This window comes from Xiphophorus hellerii, chromosome 12 (genome assembly GCF_003331165.1).
Source record: "Xiphophorus hellerii strain 12219 chromosome 12, Xiphophorus_hellerii-4.1, whole genome shotgun sequence".
NCBI lineage: Eukaryota > Metazoa > Chordata > Actinopteri > Cyprinodontiformes > Poeciliidae > Xiphophorus > Xiphophorus hellerii.
This window is the reverse complement of record NC_045683.1, coordinates 17,262,402-17,280,678: the sequence shown is the minus strand read 5'-3', so window position 1 is coordinate 17,280,678 and position 18,277 is coordinate 17,262,402. Positions and strand designations below refer to the sequence as shown.

General features: G+C 38.9%; 1 protein-coding gene across 1 annotated transcript; it reads right to left on the bottom strand.

Moving 5' to 3' along the window:
- Positions 1–375: 375 nt before the first annotated feature.
- Positions 376–16,518, bottom strand: trpv4 (transient receptor potential cation channel, subfamily V, member 4). Its single transcript, XM_032578210.1, has 17 exons — positions 16,220–16,518; positions 15,300–15,381; positions 14,089–14,513; positions 13,495–13,670; positions 10,328–10,480; positions 8,659–8,799; positions 7,063–7,361; positions 5,696–5,872; positions 5,455–5,613; positions 4,824–4,919; positions 4,651–4,724; positions 4,210–4,375; positions 4,063–4,129; positions 3,676–3,965; positions 3,271–3,398; positions 2,442–2,563; positions 376–2,340 (listed from the first exon to the last, which is right to left on the bottom strand). Exons 2-17 carry the CDS (start codon positions 15,306–15,308, stop codon positions 2,243–2,245), a joined length of 2,580 nt encoding a protein of 859 aa, XP_032434101.1. The 5' UTR covers positions 15,309–15,381; positions 16,220–16,518; the 3' UTR covers positions 376–2,242.
- Between the last annotated feature and the right edge of the window lie 1,759 nt (positions 16,519–18,277).

The following is an 18,277-nucleotide window of genomic DNA, read 5'->3' as shown; positions in this document are numbered from 1 at the left end:
GCTAGGTGCTCACTGCTTAGATAAACCTGCAGGATTAGTGGCCCAGTTAAAGTTGGGGCAAAGAGGATTAGCCTCTTCTCGGAGGTGGTGAGAGATTCCCTGTGTCCTTCAGCGCTGCTGGCCTCAGACGCAGATGGGAGAGAGGAGGAGGAGGATGTGAGATGACGGATGAGGCCTTCGCCATCATGAGTGTGAAAATCTTCAGAGGAGGAGGAAAAACAAGGTGAAATGATGAAAGGCAAAAAGGAATGAACCAGTTTGTAGTTTTTTAGCAGCTTGCAGTTCTGTTAGGAACAAGGAAGATCGCTGAGGACACCTGAGGTCGTCTGGAAGAACTATTCCAAAGAAGCAACATCTTCTACACATTGAGCTTTCAATATTTGCAGCTGAAGATTACATTTATTATATCTGTGTCAAAAAACAGCACAACAGACAAAACACACGACTTTTCAGTCTGTAAAAACTTTAGACCTCTGCCGCCATCAACAGACCAACATTGAAATTGCAGTCATATTAAACGACCAGCTAACTTTTTTCAGCATTAGGGTTTAATTACATTCTTTATAAATAATTTCATAATTGATAGTATACTGTTTCTTGCAAAAACTGTCAGACTTGTAAGCAAGCTCGATTTCTTTATTCAAAAGAGGTTTAAGGGCACATTTTAGTTGATAGAAAAGGTTTATCACTGATAAAAAAAAAAATTAAAAAATAACTTTAAAACTATTTTGTAATGTTTCATGCCTCAATCACAAACCAATTTTCATGTTTTCTGATTCTTTCTCATCTAATTTAGTTGTGTGTATTAAAAAATTGTTTTTGTTCCCAGAATTTGTTTTCATTGTGGATTCTGACTCTGTTATTTGTTTTCCAATATCGCATTTAAAATATTATTTATTTTTTTAGTTGCTGATTATAACAAAATCTTCATCTGCACAGCAACAAATAAAGACTCAAGTTCATGGTTTATAAAATCTGTCAGTGTTTACTGGTCTTTATGGCAAAGTAAAAACAATAATGCATAGACATGTTGGAGAAATGTAAACAGAGACCAATGATTTGTGACCTTCAGGCAGTAGTGAAGCTGTAAAAAATGAAACGCATGTCCAGTAGCACAATGATTGTATGTAACCCTGCATGCAGCTGATGCACACTAAGGAAAAAAGGGAGAACGCTGTTTAGGGCACAACGCCAACTGCATTGAAAACACTGCAGCAAATTGAGGGGAAGTATACAATGGTTCGGACTAAGAGTTGATTATGCAAATACCGCAGCTGCAAAGGAACAATAACTCTGCAAATTCAAAGACAAGCCACAACACGAAGGGCTATTGTCTTGATTTGCATATTTGCTTGACAACTATAACCTGCCCATCTTGTTCGGGATGAAGTCTTTGTATTCATGTAATAATGTGCACATCAGAAGTTGGCATAGTGCATTGTTTCAGCTCAATTGACAGCTGTTCTGCCCAAGCTGCCAGTTCAAATCTGTGCTTTTCATGGGAGTGCATTTCATTAATACAATATAAAAACGATTTTAAAGACATATGGTGTATAAAAATGGATATATCCTGGCTCTATATCCTGAAACTTTCCACCTACAAAATATTCTAAGCAGCATGTAGAGAACAGTCTCTAAGGTAAAGTTTTTAATACAAGGTAAGCTACTTGCTATCGCTATCTTTGCTGGATAACACTTTTGGAAAAAAATAAAAAAAAGATTTTGCAGTGTGATAGTAGCTGCAAAAATAATATAAAAATGTGCTAATGCAGTGATAATCTGTTTATGTTTATTAGAAAAAGCTATAAAGCTGTTTACTTTCAGAATATAGGAACACTCTAAATGCTGAAATGATCTGATTTCCCTGAGTGATCGCCCACTACTGTCTGACATGCAGAGCTGAACAGAACATTAAGGATTTAGGGTTCCTACGCCTCTGTACAAGTTAAAAAAAAACAACTAATTACAAACTGCAGCTTATCTCCTACTAAGAGCAAACATTTACTGTTACAATATCTCCGGGTTTGTTTTCACCTATAACTGTGTGCTCAGTGTCAGTCTGCAGGATTAAACCTCTGTTACTTTACAAATAAAACATTATATTACTCTACGCTCTCCCTATGAATTTCTGGCATGAGGCATGTGCGAATTGGGAGGCTTATTGACCAAAAATATCCCCTGAAATTTAATACCAGAGTTGGTGGCTTTGACACAAGAATGAATAGAGTCTCTGCAGGCTTCACTATCTTGGCGTCAGTGGCTCCATCTCTACCACCAGATCATGAGAGCGAGGGCCTCTACTTAACTCCACCACCCGAGGGACCACAGTGGACCAGCGATCTGAGGGAGAGAAAAAAATCCAATCTTATACATGCATGTAGTCCATATGTCTGGATTCTGTTAAATGGGAATGAATTTAATCACAGCCATCAGGATCTCACCTCTCCTCAGGCCTCTGACACCTGGCTGCACCCCGTTGGTTTGGCTCGTGTCAGTCTTGCCTGGATCCTCACTGATTATCGCAAGGTTCTGATTCCAGTGGCACCAATTTACTTCATCCACCCTGAAGGAGCAACACACCACACATTGTGACTGACAACAGCCTCAGATCTGTTCATGTTATGTGGTACAATAACCAAAAAGTAGAGAATAGTTTTAAAGTAGAAAAAGAAATGGAAAAAAAGATGGCAAAAATAAGGATGTAGCTCCATTTGCACTTTGTCCAAAGCTATGTGGTGAACACAGAAAAGCTGAGGAAGCAGATACTTTTGGTCAGAAATATAACAACTGTACTACATGAAATCTACAAAATAAAACAGAGTAAAGACTTTATACAGGGATAACAAAGTTTTACTTGAACAGTTTCAATCAAAGAATATTCATGTGTTGGAAGGGCCCAGTCAAAGTCTAGACCTAAACCTTTGTCACTTTTCAGATTTTCATTTGTAAACTTTTTGAAAATCATTCATCATTTTCCTTAAACTTCACAATTCTGTGCTGGTTTGTCACTTAAAACCTAAGAAAAATCATAAAATAATTTTATTTTTTCATGTATTATTATTTAATTCATAATAAATACAATAATGTACTTATTTATTTTTATAGACAAAATAATTGTATTTATTTTTTATTTTATTTCTTATTATTATTATAAAATAATAATTTTAATCATAATTATAAAATGTTGAGTGTGAAAACGTTAGAAAGTTTTTATCATAGCTGAGGGTTATCATGGGGCTGTATGAAGAGGTTATGGATCCCAGTAAATACCTGAAACACCACCGTCGATCTGGTGAACCATCTAGGTTCTTCCCCACAGTCACCATCTCCCCGGCTCGGAAAGACTTGCGAATACACACTGGGAACGCGCGCTCAATGTCCAAGACAGTCGTTGCCCACTGCAAGTAAGGCATGTCAATAACAGGGATTCAATTTGAAGAACTTTCAGCTAATTTGGCATATTTTTCTGCAGTTCACCCATCACAGTGACATTTGCTCTTTCGGGGAGATAATTTGCACTTTGTAGTGTAAAAGTTTGCTATATCAGCTGGAGTTTGTCAGCAGGAATTTTTGGGGGGGAGATTTAAGAATGTCTGAAATCACTCTGCAAGAATTCTCTTTTTAATCTAACAAGTACAAAAAGAAAAAGAGTTAGGTTAGAATAACGGCTGTCACCTGAAGTTTCCAGATCTTCTTGCTCTCTTTGGATACCTGTCCCACCGTCTCCCCCATCAAGGCAATCAACATGTTGAGTAGCAGCACAAAGGTGAGGATAATATAGGAGACTAAGAGGATGAGAAAAACTCCAGGATATAGTGAACTGTGGATCATGTCCAAATCTCCCATCCCGATAGTCAGTTCAAACAAGTCCAGAAGGAAAGTGCTGAAAGTGTCTGGGTTCCTGCAGTAGGTGGTAGAGTTCTTAGCTGACTCCGTGGGACAAACTGGCAACAGAGACACCAAGGCTGCAGGATGGAAACAGAGTAGGGCGCTTTACATGTCAGTCCAGAAACATGAAGCTAAAAATGAGTGAATACAGAGGGAGGCTAACTCTTAGCTCACCTGAAGCATAACCGATCATGAAGAGCACATAGACAAGCAGGAATCTGAACAGATCTTTGAAAAGAATCTGAAAGGTAAAAACAAGAAAAGTCAAGTTATGCACAAAGTGCAGATCATTCAGTGAGGTGTCAGTGTTTATCATCTGACCTTCTGAATCATGATGCTGTAGGTGCCAGTGAGCTTCAGGCCTCTGGTAAAGTATAGTGTGTTCATCCACCCCAGGACGAGTGCAAACACCATCACAGTGACGTAAGCTTTAACGCCAGACAGGTAGAGAGCAGCAGTGACGATAATCAGGACAGCGTAGATGAAGCTGGACAAGCAAGAGCGAAAGATTTGTTAATGTCATAAATGAAATGAAATGAAGCCGTGGCTTATTAAAATATCTATATTGCAGCTGATGATTCAAATCAACATGTGTTGAAGTGATGCCAGACATCCTCATCTTTGAAACTATAAAAACGCCAAGAAGTGTGAGTAATTAAGTGATTAAGTGGGTGACTTAATTAAGAGGATGTTAAATTTGCCTTGGATAAAAGTCTTAAAGAGACACAAGAGGAGGTACAAAGATGGAGGAAAGAGACTTACTACAGCAGCTGAAAGGATCCATCAAAAACTAAAGATTTCACCTCAGGACATTTTTTCAGAAGGACATTCTTAACCTGCAGAGACACACAGAAGAATTTCATAAGCAACACATTGTTGGAGGTTGGATCAATGACACAGTGATTACATTGAATAAATAAGGTATAATAATTTACATTTGTGAGGAAAAAGAAGATGGCCGATGCCAGTGTTACAATCTCTCCAGCCAGCCGTAAATAGTCAGATGAGGTCTTGTAGGGGTAAGGAGGCGGCTAAAGAAATATCCAAAAAAAAAAAAAGGATTTAGTTAAATTGGTGTTAAGATTGACTGTAAAAACACACAGGATAAAATTATATTTAATCTCACACACATTCAAAAGTTACATGTAATAAAGCACTTAAGCTTGTCTTTTTGTTTAATGTGGCAGCTGAATGCCTTCAGAGATGAGAGATTTGACAGCATTGTTCTCTGTCCTTCTTACCTGTGAGCTTTGGAGTAACTTTACAGTACAGATGCTAATTCTCTGTAAGAAAATATCTAAGCAAGGGTAAAATCTTCATCTGCCTTCTGTGAGTATTTGTTATAGACAGATGAAGCCAAGCTTTCATGTTTCGGCCACAATTGCAAACAGTATGATTGGCATAAAAACAACACTAATATCACAGAAAGAGCACCACGCATGCAGTGAAAAATGTTGGTGGCAGCATCATGCTCTGAGGCAGGGGTGACTTTGTGTTACATAGAAACCAAGAAAATAGAGCCAGGCCAAATATATGAGGCTAATGTTGAGTTAAATTCACACCAACCTCCTCCAGTGTTGGGTGGGAATACGCCACCAAGGTGAAGATGATCATGGAGATGAGGTAGGACACCACGCTGATGTAAAAAGAGGCAGCAGCAAACTTCTGCCACTTGGCCCTCAGCAGCTCGTTAATGGGCTCCACAGCCAGCATCTCATGGCGGTTCTGAAGAAAAATGAAGCATTAAACATAGACCTTTATTTTCCAGATGCAAGTAAAATATTCTTGGGATTTATTTTTTTTTTACCTCACTGCTGTTGTATACTAGGATCTCAAGCACAGATGGTTCCTCTCCACATGTATCCAATGAGGACAGGTCGTAGAGGGAGGAGTACACCGGACCGTAAGCCCAGTCCTTAAATTTACGTGACAGATGACGAACTTCTTCATCTTTGACCTCACGTCGAATGATGTGTTGGAAAACCTGGACGAATATAGGGAAATTGAGTTCTGGACTTTAACTCAAATATATTTTAGAGAGAGAAAAACAATCTTGAAAATAAGAGATAGAAATCACAACTGGCCTTTTAGCTGTTTTTGAAGCGGACAATTTTAAAACACATATCCTCTAAAAGAGGAAGCACTTTTGTATTTATGGATGATAATATTGCACCTGTAACATTATCATCTTTAAATCTGTCACTCTGCATGACTGTGGACAAAAAAGGACCTTTCTGACAGAACTATAGCAAATAAATGTGCAGCTGCTCTTTGGCAACAAAAAAAAAAAAGATGGAAAAGATGAAGTAAAGATCATCTATGCGAGACGTATGAAGTAACTCTGTGGAAGCAAACAAAAATGAACAGTTTTCATTTAAAAAAAAAAAAACCTCTGTTGGACAGGTTTTCCAGAGAGTTAGATAACAATTAGATCTGGATTTTATGTGAAGATCTGAAGATCAAATCCAAGAATATACAATCTGCAGGAAGAGAACACAACATTGGCCAGGACAGAGAGTTTATGCAGAGTCAACGGTTAGATCTTTGGGGTGACTGTGTGTTGTTTGTGAGCATAAAGTCTATCAAGTTAGAAAGTGCATACTTTTACAGTGGTCTTAGCTTGTTTTTCTTCTGTACAAAATGTCTGTGAATATCCACCAATAATCAATCTAATTGTTCAATTAATGCCCCCTCTCTCCAAACATGCATCCAGATTGCTTAACCACAATATTTAAGTTAAACACTGACTTGTTTTGGTTCTTAGTGTCTGAACCAAATTTCTTCTGGGTAAAACTCATTTGCAGTTGTGTGTCCTTGGTGTAATACTGTTTCACCTTCAAGTACAATGAAACCCTCACAGGACGTAAATACGGGGTGCTTATGTGGAGAAAAGTGAGACTTGCACGATCATTTCATGGCTGACAGAGGAGTGTTGACACCCTGGACATCAAAATAACAAAGCTGCTCAGAACAAGAGCAGAAATCCCAATGCTTGAACTAAATCCTGACTAAAATAGCAATTTAAATGATAAGTCACAAGTTGTCATACTTAAAGCCTTCATTCTTCACTGAATTACAGATAGACTGGGCACACTACAGTGATTCTATTCTATGTTCCCTTTAATAATACAGACAGGATGCATGAGGATCGAATGACACAATGAATGTATCTACCCCAATTTTGCCAAGTTTGGCAGCCATCATGAGGGGTGACATGCCATCGTTGTTGAGTACTGTCTCCAGGTTGCAGTCTGGGAAGAGCTTGGCACACTTAATCAGCAGCAGGTCATACATCTTTGTGAGGAAACGAGTGTTGTCCTTGGTGTTGTCTGCGATGTGCACGAGCGCGTGCAGCACGGTGTTTCCACGTGAATCCTGGCGCCGCATGTCGGCCTTCTTGTGCGGATTTTCTGTCAAGTAGTGCACTATGTCAGGCTGGTTGGTGCAGGCAGCCAGAGAGAGGGGAAGCTCACCTGAAGGGGAAAGGAACAGTTCCTTCAGATTGAACGTATTGGAAAAAACACGAATAGCAGGGTTAATTAAGAGCTGTAGCTGGCATCTGTAGTTTTTCACAAAGCAGACTAAACATGGATCAGAGATCTGACTTAAATCCTTTGCATGAAAGCTGCACAATTAGTGGCTGTTCGAGGGAGGGGCGCAGAGGGGCCAGAGTGCCAAAGGCAGCTGCTGAAAATGAGCCGTTGCCATGGGTGACAGATTACTTTGTCACCTCATATAGAAACGCTCCTCTTCATGGATTTGCACGGGTGCATGCAGAGAGTTAGCGTGAGCCTAAATCCCATTAGCCAACAGCCCTGCCAGGTTCCTGTTCACCTCACCGCAAAGCTCCGCAGCAAATTACTCACACTGTGCCCCGGACACGCTGGGATTGGGGAATGACAACCATGCTAAGTGAAAATAGAAATCCTCACGTCTGTGCTGAAAAAAGGAAAATGACACTTGATTTTAATCGAAAAAGTTATTTAAATTTAAAAAGGGAAAAATATTACAAGAGTAAGCAAAACTTTAAATTTTTATATTTTAAAGAAAGACTTGTTGATTTTTTACGACGATTGTTAATAAATGTTTTCTTTCGTCATGAATAAGGAATGAAGCAAATATTTCAAGAGGTTCAATTGTAATGACTGAGGTCAAATCTTCACTGTAGCCAACAGAGGGCGCCATTGAGCTTAGTTATTTCTAATTTGTTGTCCTCCTTGCGTTAAGGTCAGCGAGGCTCTTCCTACCAGCAGAGGGTGTTTATGTTTCCAAACTGCAGAACACAGACACCTTTCACTGCATGTCTCAGTAGAGCACAAAACATAATGCTCGTCTTTTTATATGTTTTTTGAGCATTTTAAGTATCAAATTCTCGTACCATACTTCAAAAACATTTGGGTGGGTGCTGGAGTATCCTGTCCACATTTCTCCTGCCAAAATCTGCCACATTCAACATAAAAAGAGGGTGGGATTCTGATGTCACTTTCATTTTTCAGCGAAGGCCTCTGCGTCTTAGAAAAAACGTTCCATGCTTTCACATTTCAACACTGCCAGCAACTTCGGAAAATAATTCAAAACACAGACGTGAATTAAAAACCATGTACCCAAAATGGGTCGAGGGAGACCAAGAAATGAGACAGCGAAATTACAAGAACAGCACATTATTACAAAGATAAAAAACAGACTTGAGAGTCAGAATGAGGTGTTGCAAGAGTGAAAACACAGAAGCACAACAACATATGCTTCTCGATGGCAAAAAAGTTGCTTTACCAAAGTAGAAGTAGCCGCCCTCATCTTTGGGCTGGAAGAAGCGTCCCCTGGCTTGAGCATGGACATCTGCTCCCTTCTCCATCAGCAGCTCCACATACTGCTTGCAGCGTCGCTCGATGGCGATGTGGAGCGCCGTCTGGCCTGAAGACAGAACACAGCTGCAAGAGTTACAGCTATTCAAACTATTTCATTCCACAGCTTCACATTGTGGTAAATTGGAAACATATCACCTAAACCAAGGCCTTTTCCAAGACTTGATTACAAAATGTAGGCATTTGCATTGTTGACAGAAATTTTGCAAGAACAGTTGAGCAAGGAAAAGATTTTCAACTCTGAAGTGCAGTTCCACAATATGACTGTTGGGAAATGCGTCTTTGTAAACTTGATGGTGTAAGTAAGAGAGAAATCTGACTGACTATATATACTGACTATTCAGAATACCATACATTTGGTATGGTACATCAAATGGTAGTACCATACCATGGTACTATGCTCTGTAATTGACCGCTATGACTGTTCACCTAAACAGACACCTTGTCACAGCCATGTCGTGGTAGTTTTGATGTAATTCCATAACATGAAAGGCTGTGATGTTGCGTTATAATCTAACCCTCTGTCATGAAGTGCGGGGTGTGGTGGTGAGGCAGACGCTGTAGACCAGGGGTCTCAAACTCCAGGCCTCGAGGGCCGCAGTCCTGCAGTTTTTAGATGTGCCACAGGTACAAAACACTGGAATGAAATGACTTAATGACCTCCTCCTTGTGTAGATCAGTTTTCCAGAGCCTTAATGACCTAATTATTCTGTTCAGGTGTGGTGCAGCAGAGGCACATCTAAAACTTGCAGGACTGCGGCCCTCGAGGACTGGAGTTTGAGACCCCTGCTGTAGACCCAGGTACGGAGTAAAAGTGGTGGTTTTAATGCACAGTTACAAACAAAAATCCAACACAGTCCAAAAACCGAGGCAGCACTGCCGAGTGGAATCCAGGGCTCAACGCAGGTAGCAACAAGGCATACGAATGGACTAGACGCCAACACACGACTGAACAGACGTCAAAATGAGACGAGGCCCCGACAAAGACACAGACACACAGGTGACACTAAATACACAGGAGGTAATTAGGAAACGAGAAACACCTGGGAGTAATTGAGGGGAGACAGGACAACACGGAGACACGGAGACAGAAAACTCGAAATAAACACACAGAAAAACACGGAACATGACACCCTCCTTTAAACTCTTCCACAGCTTTCTCCCTGACTTGTCTGCTGTGTTGTTTAGTGTTTATGATGCTGTTTGGTCCCTAATGTTCTCTAACAAACTTCTGAGGCCTTCACAGAACATCTAGCATTTATATGGAAAGTCATTTCTACACAGAAAGGCTCTGTTTATTAACGAGGTTGCTTCTGACGGCCACTGGTTGCATTGATATTTATTTAGGATTTTCAAAGTAAAAGGGTATGAATATAAATGAACACCACACTTCTCAGATTTTAATAGTCTGAAGGATGTTATGCAATGAGGAACAGTGAGTTTCTAATAGAGTTACAACTACAAACGATACCTTCTTTGGACAAGAAGAGGACAAGATCACAGTTCATTACCACCTTTATTATAATTAATCACTGACGTAATCATTGATATGTCATATTGTGATCTTATTTCCTTACCTCTGTAGTAGACATCCCTGAAGGGAGTGTTTATAAACTCTCTGAGGTTTCCCGTCTTCTCTGCAATATCCACCAGCACTGGAATGGTTTCGTTCCGACCACCGTAAAGGTTGAGCAGGGCTTTGGGAAGACACGTCTTTCCTGTGGATAGCTCTGGGAAAGATTGTAAAGACAATTACTCCTAATTCAGTCTCTTTTACAAAAATGATGTTTAAAAGAAAAGGAGTGGTTCCTGAAATTCAGGAATCACAGTGAGTAAGCAGATGTAGAGAGGACTTGTTTGTTGTCACCCACCAGAGACAATCACTCCTTTAGAAACAGTTTGTGCTGCAGTATTGAGAAACATCGGGAATTCTGGATTGAAGTGAAGAAATTTCTCTAAAAACTGAGAAAAGCAGGTTCAACATGCATTGGCTAAAAGCAACAACTCAGTCAGATATTCAGCAGTCAAGACAGAGAGGTACTTCCAGCTGTTGTTTAAAGTTTATTTGACAAGAACATTTTTCCTTTACCAATAATTTGCTTTAGTATAATTTTTCTTGTATTTGAGCCAAGTGAAAGAGAGAGTCTATTTGCTGAAGTCTTCTGAGTATTTTCACTTAACCTCTAACTACAATCCAAATAGCGTTGAAGCGTTGAAGTGACTTTTAGGGCAAAATGACATGTTTTGGTGGGGAAAAAACAACTTCTGAGTATCCTTAGAAAGATATTTTGACATTTACATTACTGTTCTGTAAGATGCTATGTGCTGCATCCTAGGTGTATAAATGAGCGTTAGAGGAGATCCTTCCTCCCAACTGCTCTTAGTCTCTATAACCATCACTTCTCCCATGAAACTAAATAAGTGATTACAGTTCTACTCATATTTAAATAACATTTCTACTGGTGTTTGCACATCTCTGTTATTTGCACAGCTTTTATTTTCATATATTGTAGTTTGTTCTTCTTAATACACCAATACACATTCATATTTGTACATTCCTTGGTATAGAGTATGTTATTATATAATTTTGTCCTTACTGTATAATACATCATTCTGTTTTTTTACATACTTTAATCTTTGTGTGAACCTGCATGTCTTGCCACTTTGCTGCTGTTACACCTGAATCTCCCTACTGAATAAAATCTATTCTATTCTATTTTAAATCTAAAGCTCTAGAGTAAAAAACTGACTTATTTACAGAGAAGTGAAACTTGAACTGAATACTTGCCTATTATATAAGTATCCCGGTTACATAAATTGCTCATATAAAGGGACTGGGGACACCTGCCAGCACCGGTGTAATAATGCTAATCAAAACCAGAGCACACTTTACAATGTTTACCTGAAGGCTGCCAGAGTTTGTGGGTTTCAGATTACCATTTTGACACATGCTGCCAGTCACCACTGTGGTGAATTACAGGTAGACCGGGCTCAACACAGCATTTTTTGGGTCCCGGTTTTGGGTGGAGGTTAGGTTTCTGAGCTAATCCTCTGAGATAACATTTCCCTTCATGTCCTTGTCCTCACATCTTAGTTGCTTTTCTTTTCTTTTTTTCATTTTAAGCAACTTTTTCTTGTTTGTTGATATCAGTAGCTTTCATGCATTCTTCTTAATTTGCTGGATTCAGCGGTCACTGAGCTTGCATGTTATAATGACACATGGTTTCTCACTAGCTGCCAGAGCACCATGGTTGTTGTATAACCTGCTATGTAACAGGTGATTATCAATTAATCATATATGAAAAGGACAATTGCTCACGATAAAGGAAGGGAGAAAGAGGTATATGGTGGTCATGTGAAGTATCATGTCCCCCTTCACAGTACAAACAGGTTAATATTCAGTGGTGTAGATACTTACTCCATATGGATTTCTTGTTTAGATTTTCTGTCATTTCCTAATGTTTCATGTTATATTGTGAAATAACTGTTAATAACCATGTTTTTATAATATCTAATTGGGTGTAGTTGATAAATTTAACCCACGCCTGATTCCTGCCAGACAAACAAAATCAAGAAACGTCTTTAACTGAACAGAAAGTTGGCTAATACTCTTAAGTGTCTTTAGAACAGAAACATTGCTGTTTACCTGTCAGGAAAGGGTTACAAAGACATTTGAATGCTTGTAGACTCCAATGAACCACAGTGAGAGTCAGTAGCCATAAATGGAGAAAACATGGAACAGTTTTTATCCTTCCCAGAAGGGCTCAGTCTACCAAAATGACTCCCAGAGCGCATCAACAATTCATCCAGGACTTGCTCCAAGTCAATCAAAAACAAAATCTAAAGAACTGCAAACATAAGTTGTCTCAGTTAAGCTCCAAAAATAAAAAAGCAGACAAAAATCACATCCATGGGAGAGTCCTAAGCTGAAAACCACTGCTAAAGACGTTTAAGCCAACTTGGCTTATGCATCAGGACAACACAAGAAAAAAACAAAAGGTTTTGGCGAGGCCTAGTAAAAGACTGGACTAAAATCAAGTTGAGATGCTGTGGCATGATCATTCATGTTTGAAGACCCACCAAAGCAGTTTAATTAAAACAATTCTGCAAAGTAGAGTGGACCAAAATTTCCCACAGTCACAAGACAAAAGCTGTAAAAGACTCAATGACAGGTGTTGCAAAAGCTTGATGGCAGTCTCTGCCTCCAAGGCTGGCACAAACAGATATTAGTTTTTGGTGACAATTACTTTTTCATATAGAGAAATTTTTGTTTCAAAATGTATTTTGTAAATACTGAGATTATGTTTATTTAGTCATAAGACCTCTTTGATTATCTAAAACATGCAAGAGTGGCAAAACGGCAAAAACAGAAGACATCTGCAAGGGGGGGGAAATGTTTCCCAGCTTTGTAAAGTGAAACAAACCCTTCATCTTTAGCTATCAGTCAGTCAGCTATATTTGTCTCCATGAGGATGTCAGCAGTTTGCTGTGATTTCTCTCCACACCCTGTTATAAGCTTGAGAAAACTTCTCAGACACACAGGAAGTTTCTATTTGGCCTGACCTCAACAGGACAAAGGCTGACATCACTCCACCTTATCCCTCTCACATCCTCTCAGAGCAGCTAGGAACAGCAAGACCAGCAGAAACACACAGAGGACCACAGTTCAAGAGTTTAAAGGGAAGGACAGAGTGTCACAGAGAGGAGATCATCAAGAGACGAGGATCAGAAGATAAGGACTCACCTCTGAACTCCTCATCTGTGAGCCTCTTCTCCTGACTTTGCAGGTATTCCAGCAGACCCTGGAGGCCCTCTGGGTCTCCACGAGACACACAATCGAACAGTGTGAAGCGAGTGAATATTTTCAGAACTTTTGGTTGGTCAGTGCTTTGACTCTCATCACAAGATATCTCCGTTTTACTGAGAGGACACAGAAACACAGGTTAATGCTTCTTCACATGTTGTTTTCACTGTCATATAACACGACTACTGAAGAATACACAGCTTTATCTAGTGTTCATTCATAGAAATTATGAATGAAATGGGTTTGAGGGAGACAAATGACCTTTTAAGCAACACCACTCAGCAGCACCGCTGAGTGCTCTTCTAAATGCACCTCTGTGTGTATGGTGCAGGTATGACGACCAGGAAAAAGTATTACCCTAAATATTACCTCAACGGCTACAGAGGATCAAACAACATACTCTCTGTTAGGCCAAGAACAGACTGAAAGCTCAAAGTGTGTGTGTGCATACTGACAACATTTTTCCAGTTTACACAGTTTACGAACGTCTCGTTCAAGCAATGAAGGAAACACACTGAGACAGTGCAGTCTCACCCTCTTGGGAGTTTCTTCTTGCGTTTCTTCTGATTGCTTGCATTTCCATAGGTGCCATAGTCAAAGAGGGAGTCCATGGGGGCTTTTTTAGGTCCTGGCACCACATTTGACTCATATATGGTGGTTTCCAGCAGGTCCATTGGGTTTGAAATGCCCTTCTTGAATGCACCATGAAACTTCATTCTGAGGTTCTGTCTGCCGTCTGAGGGCTGGCTGGGCTGGACGCCGGGCTGAGCCTGCTCCAGAGTCGTATCCAGACTTGTGTCCTGTGCTGACTGGGAGCCATCCTCACTCTCAAACAGGTTTGAGAGTGCAGACAGTGGGAAGGCTGCATCATTTTCCGCCTGAGTAGTCCCACCATCTCCAGCGTCCTCAGAAGGAGCAGCTCTGGTGAGGTGGCACCTTCTGAGCAGAGCAGAGCGGCCCTGGGACAATAACAATGACAAAATGTTGGGGAAAGGTTTAACCAAAAATACAAGTAAATATTTCTCCCTCTGGTGCTTTTCTTTATTTTTTCAGTCATGACTATCAGGCATCATTTCTTGGAAAAAAAATTTGAAAATGAAATTACATGTACTAAAATAAAAAATTGCTATGTATTTATTTCTGCGGTAAGTCTTCTTACATTTTCTTGCGTAACAACCACACATATCAATGCATTTTATTTTGTTTTTTTAGAAACAGATTAACATGTACAATTGAGACGTTAAAAAACGTATGCTTTTCATATTTGTTTACAAATTAAAACCTAAAAACTGTGGTATGCATTGATATTCAATCTGCATTAAAACCTATTCACTATTTTCTCCCTGACTCTGTTCCTTTTTTGTGTTGTTTGTTCACTCATGTTCTGTAACTAACCTGTGATGCATTTGGAGAAGAGTATTGTTTACACTGATATAAGATTGTGCAAAAGTGGAATATGTTTACTAAATAGTTGACTTCTAAAAGCAATTGGTTACACTGGATTTAATTTAAAGTTGTTAGGGTAAATTGTTTTGAATACAAAAGCACACCACACTTTTCAGTTTGTTGTGCGCCTTTCTACTTTCTAAAACAGTTTTTTGATCCATCACATAAAAGCCCAATAAAAACTGCTTTTGATGAATTGACAAGAAACTGGGCCTTTGTCATTTTAAAATTAGAATAATATTGAAGTAAAAGTTAAAACTCAGTCTTCTGCAGAAAACTGAGTTTTAACTCTTCTGTACCTCATTCATCCCTTTTATCACAGTGGTGTGCAAAATTTCACTTCAGGAGAAACTGGAAATGATACTGCAGCACATGGACAACCTGCAAAACATAACAACAAACCAGTAATATAGACTGACAGAAACAAATAAAAATTATTCGCGCGTAAAGGACTGCACAAGAACTTTGTTGTAAACATTTGAGACATGTGGAAACCAAAGATTTGTGCTAAAACCGTGATGAGCCCAGACCTTCATATGTTTAAACAAAAAGACAGTCCATAAAAATATTTAATAAACCAGGAATACTGTTTTTTAGCTCAGAAAACGCTGATGTCATTATGAATTTTCCAAACCAACCTACCTAGGCTGACTTTAGCAGAAAAAGAGCAACACCAACACCAGCTCTGGGATCCAACAAAGGAAGACGAATGACTTACAACCTCTGTCTGACACAAGGGATTATAATACCTTTACACTCCAGCAGGCATTTGAATATTTGGCTTTTGAAAAGGCAAGAAGAACCCGCTGTGTGCTTAACATATTAAAGTGACAGAGGGACATTAAAAGAAGCGAACTACACACAACACTCATATTGGGTCCAGGAAGAGGAACTCCACAGTTAGAAAGTGGAAGATCCTAATGTTTCCTGGTGATAGTATCCCTGCCCTGATACTGCTGTGACATTATCTACATCAGGGGGATGTGCGCAAGTAGTTTCTGTTTTGAAATGATACACTAAAGACTCGAATCTTCTATCACAATGTACCAAATTGAAGGAATCGCAATATTGGTTTTATTTACAATATATGAGTCTTAGTGCGGGTGTTAAAATTTAGAGACTAACTTATAACATCAGAACTCTAATTTCTGTACTAATGTTGAGTCAAAATACACTATTTCCTCAAGCTTCTTTAGGTAGAAAATATGAGGCAACTCACCTTTTACTCTGCTGATCCATATTTCTTTTCTTCAAACTATTCAATCCGCTTTGTCTCACAGTTCAAAACTCTTGTAACTTATTTACTCTCTCCCGTCCATCGCCCCCGGTGCTACGCTCCTGCTTCCAATGTGTCTCCAAACAAATGTTTGAAACTTAGACCAAAGTGCTGCCCTGCTTCATGAGTCCAGCCACCGCAGACCTCAGCCGAACAACGGATGCTTTCATTGATTTTGGGTGGGACATACGTGGCCGTCACCACCTTGCCTAAAGCAGGGACCGCGGAAGTATGAGGTACAGTACCACTCACAGCCACTAGAGGCGGACTACAGCACAAAGCTGCAGTAGGTTAAACCAGGTATCATCCTTGGAAAACTTTTTCTTTTTCCTGGAAACACAAAGACAAGTTGGGACAGTTGCTGGTATTACGGCAACGTTGAGGTAACAAGATCCTCTAGTTTATTTCTGTCCAATAGTAAAAACCCAGAATGTTTATTTATTTATTTTTAGCGTGGACACTTTAGTTAAAGATTATTTGTCTTTACTTAAACTTAAAAAGCACAGAGGTTATTAGTCATCTGCATCTTAGTAAAAAAATAATATAATCATAATAGTGGCATGTTTCTCGCCTTTTGAAAACACAAAGTGGAGTGGTCTATAAGCAGGGTGTGGCAGGCCAGCATGCCTTAACCCTGAAGGGGAAATCATGCACAAATAAAAAAAACAAAAAAAAAAAACAGGTTCCACCAGAGACCCAAATCAAACACCAGTCAGTTCCTGATAGTTCCCTGAATTTTCAAGCTACTTTAAGATAAAAGTGTCATCGTCTTTAGGTTTGTTGATTTGATTCTGACTTACTTTGATATGTTGGGTTCTTTTTATGCTATTATTTGAGTTAAATTTACTTTGTTTCTTTAATGGGCTTTTTTGTGGTTTCACAAATGGTGATATGTTTCTCACGTATTCAAATTCACAGAGGGAAGCCAGAAGGGATCACTTGTTGTCATGTACAAAATAAAAACAGGTTTGTCCAGAAACTCAAATGAAACACTGTTTTCTCCTGACGGTTCCTTGGATTTCAGAGGTACTTCATTATAAAATATTAACCTTGTTTTAACACTGACCTCTACGGTGTGTGAGAAAGGTCAGGTACTAGTGTTGGCTTTGTTTAAATATTTCAACTAAAGAGACAATTTCTTATTAAGACGAAAATAAAACTGAAAAGCTTTTCTGCAGAGAATATAAACAAATGTACTTTGAAGTTTATTTTGTAAGCGTGTTAATGAGCCTCAGTCATGACTTTCTAAGTATTTACATGGCTGACTCTTTTACTCATTCTGCTTTGCACACTAGCTCATCTCAGACAAATTGGTTAGAGTGTGTGTAAAGAGTCCAGTTCATGTACATGGACCCATTTTTAATAATATAACTGGACACTTATTTGTTCTGTAATAGTATTTTTCATATTGTGAGTTTACTGTTTAGAATCCTGTACAGCTGAATTATATGACTTCAACAATATGAGCAGCTTTTAGTATAAAAGGTACTTTATAAATTAGCAAAAGAAATGTATTAAATTTGCTGATAAAGAATGGAAATTCACATGTCCAAATCAATGTTGTAGCTTTTTCTGAAACAATACATCCAAGTGTGGATATAAATGAGACTACCTAGAATGACTTCATAGACTGACCTCTGGAAAAAAAAAGACATACCTTAATTTGAGCAAAGAAGAAAAAGATACATGAACTTTACTTTAGTGTATTTTACATAAAGAATAATAATGAAAACAAAAACTCCTGTAAGAATATCTTTAAAATATGACATGTTAATTTAATAAAATTGAACTGAAATCAGAAAAGGGAATTTCGAAGTGGATTCATATTTGGCAGCAAATGCATTATATGCAACATGTAGGAGAAAACTAGACATTGGTTTATAAGAAGACGTGCTCTCCTTTTACACTGAAACCAAAGAGGAATACAATTTTTCTTATTAGTCTTACAGCTGAGAACTAAGTGGGGGAAAAAAACTGTGGAAATCTTGTGGGAATATATGT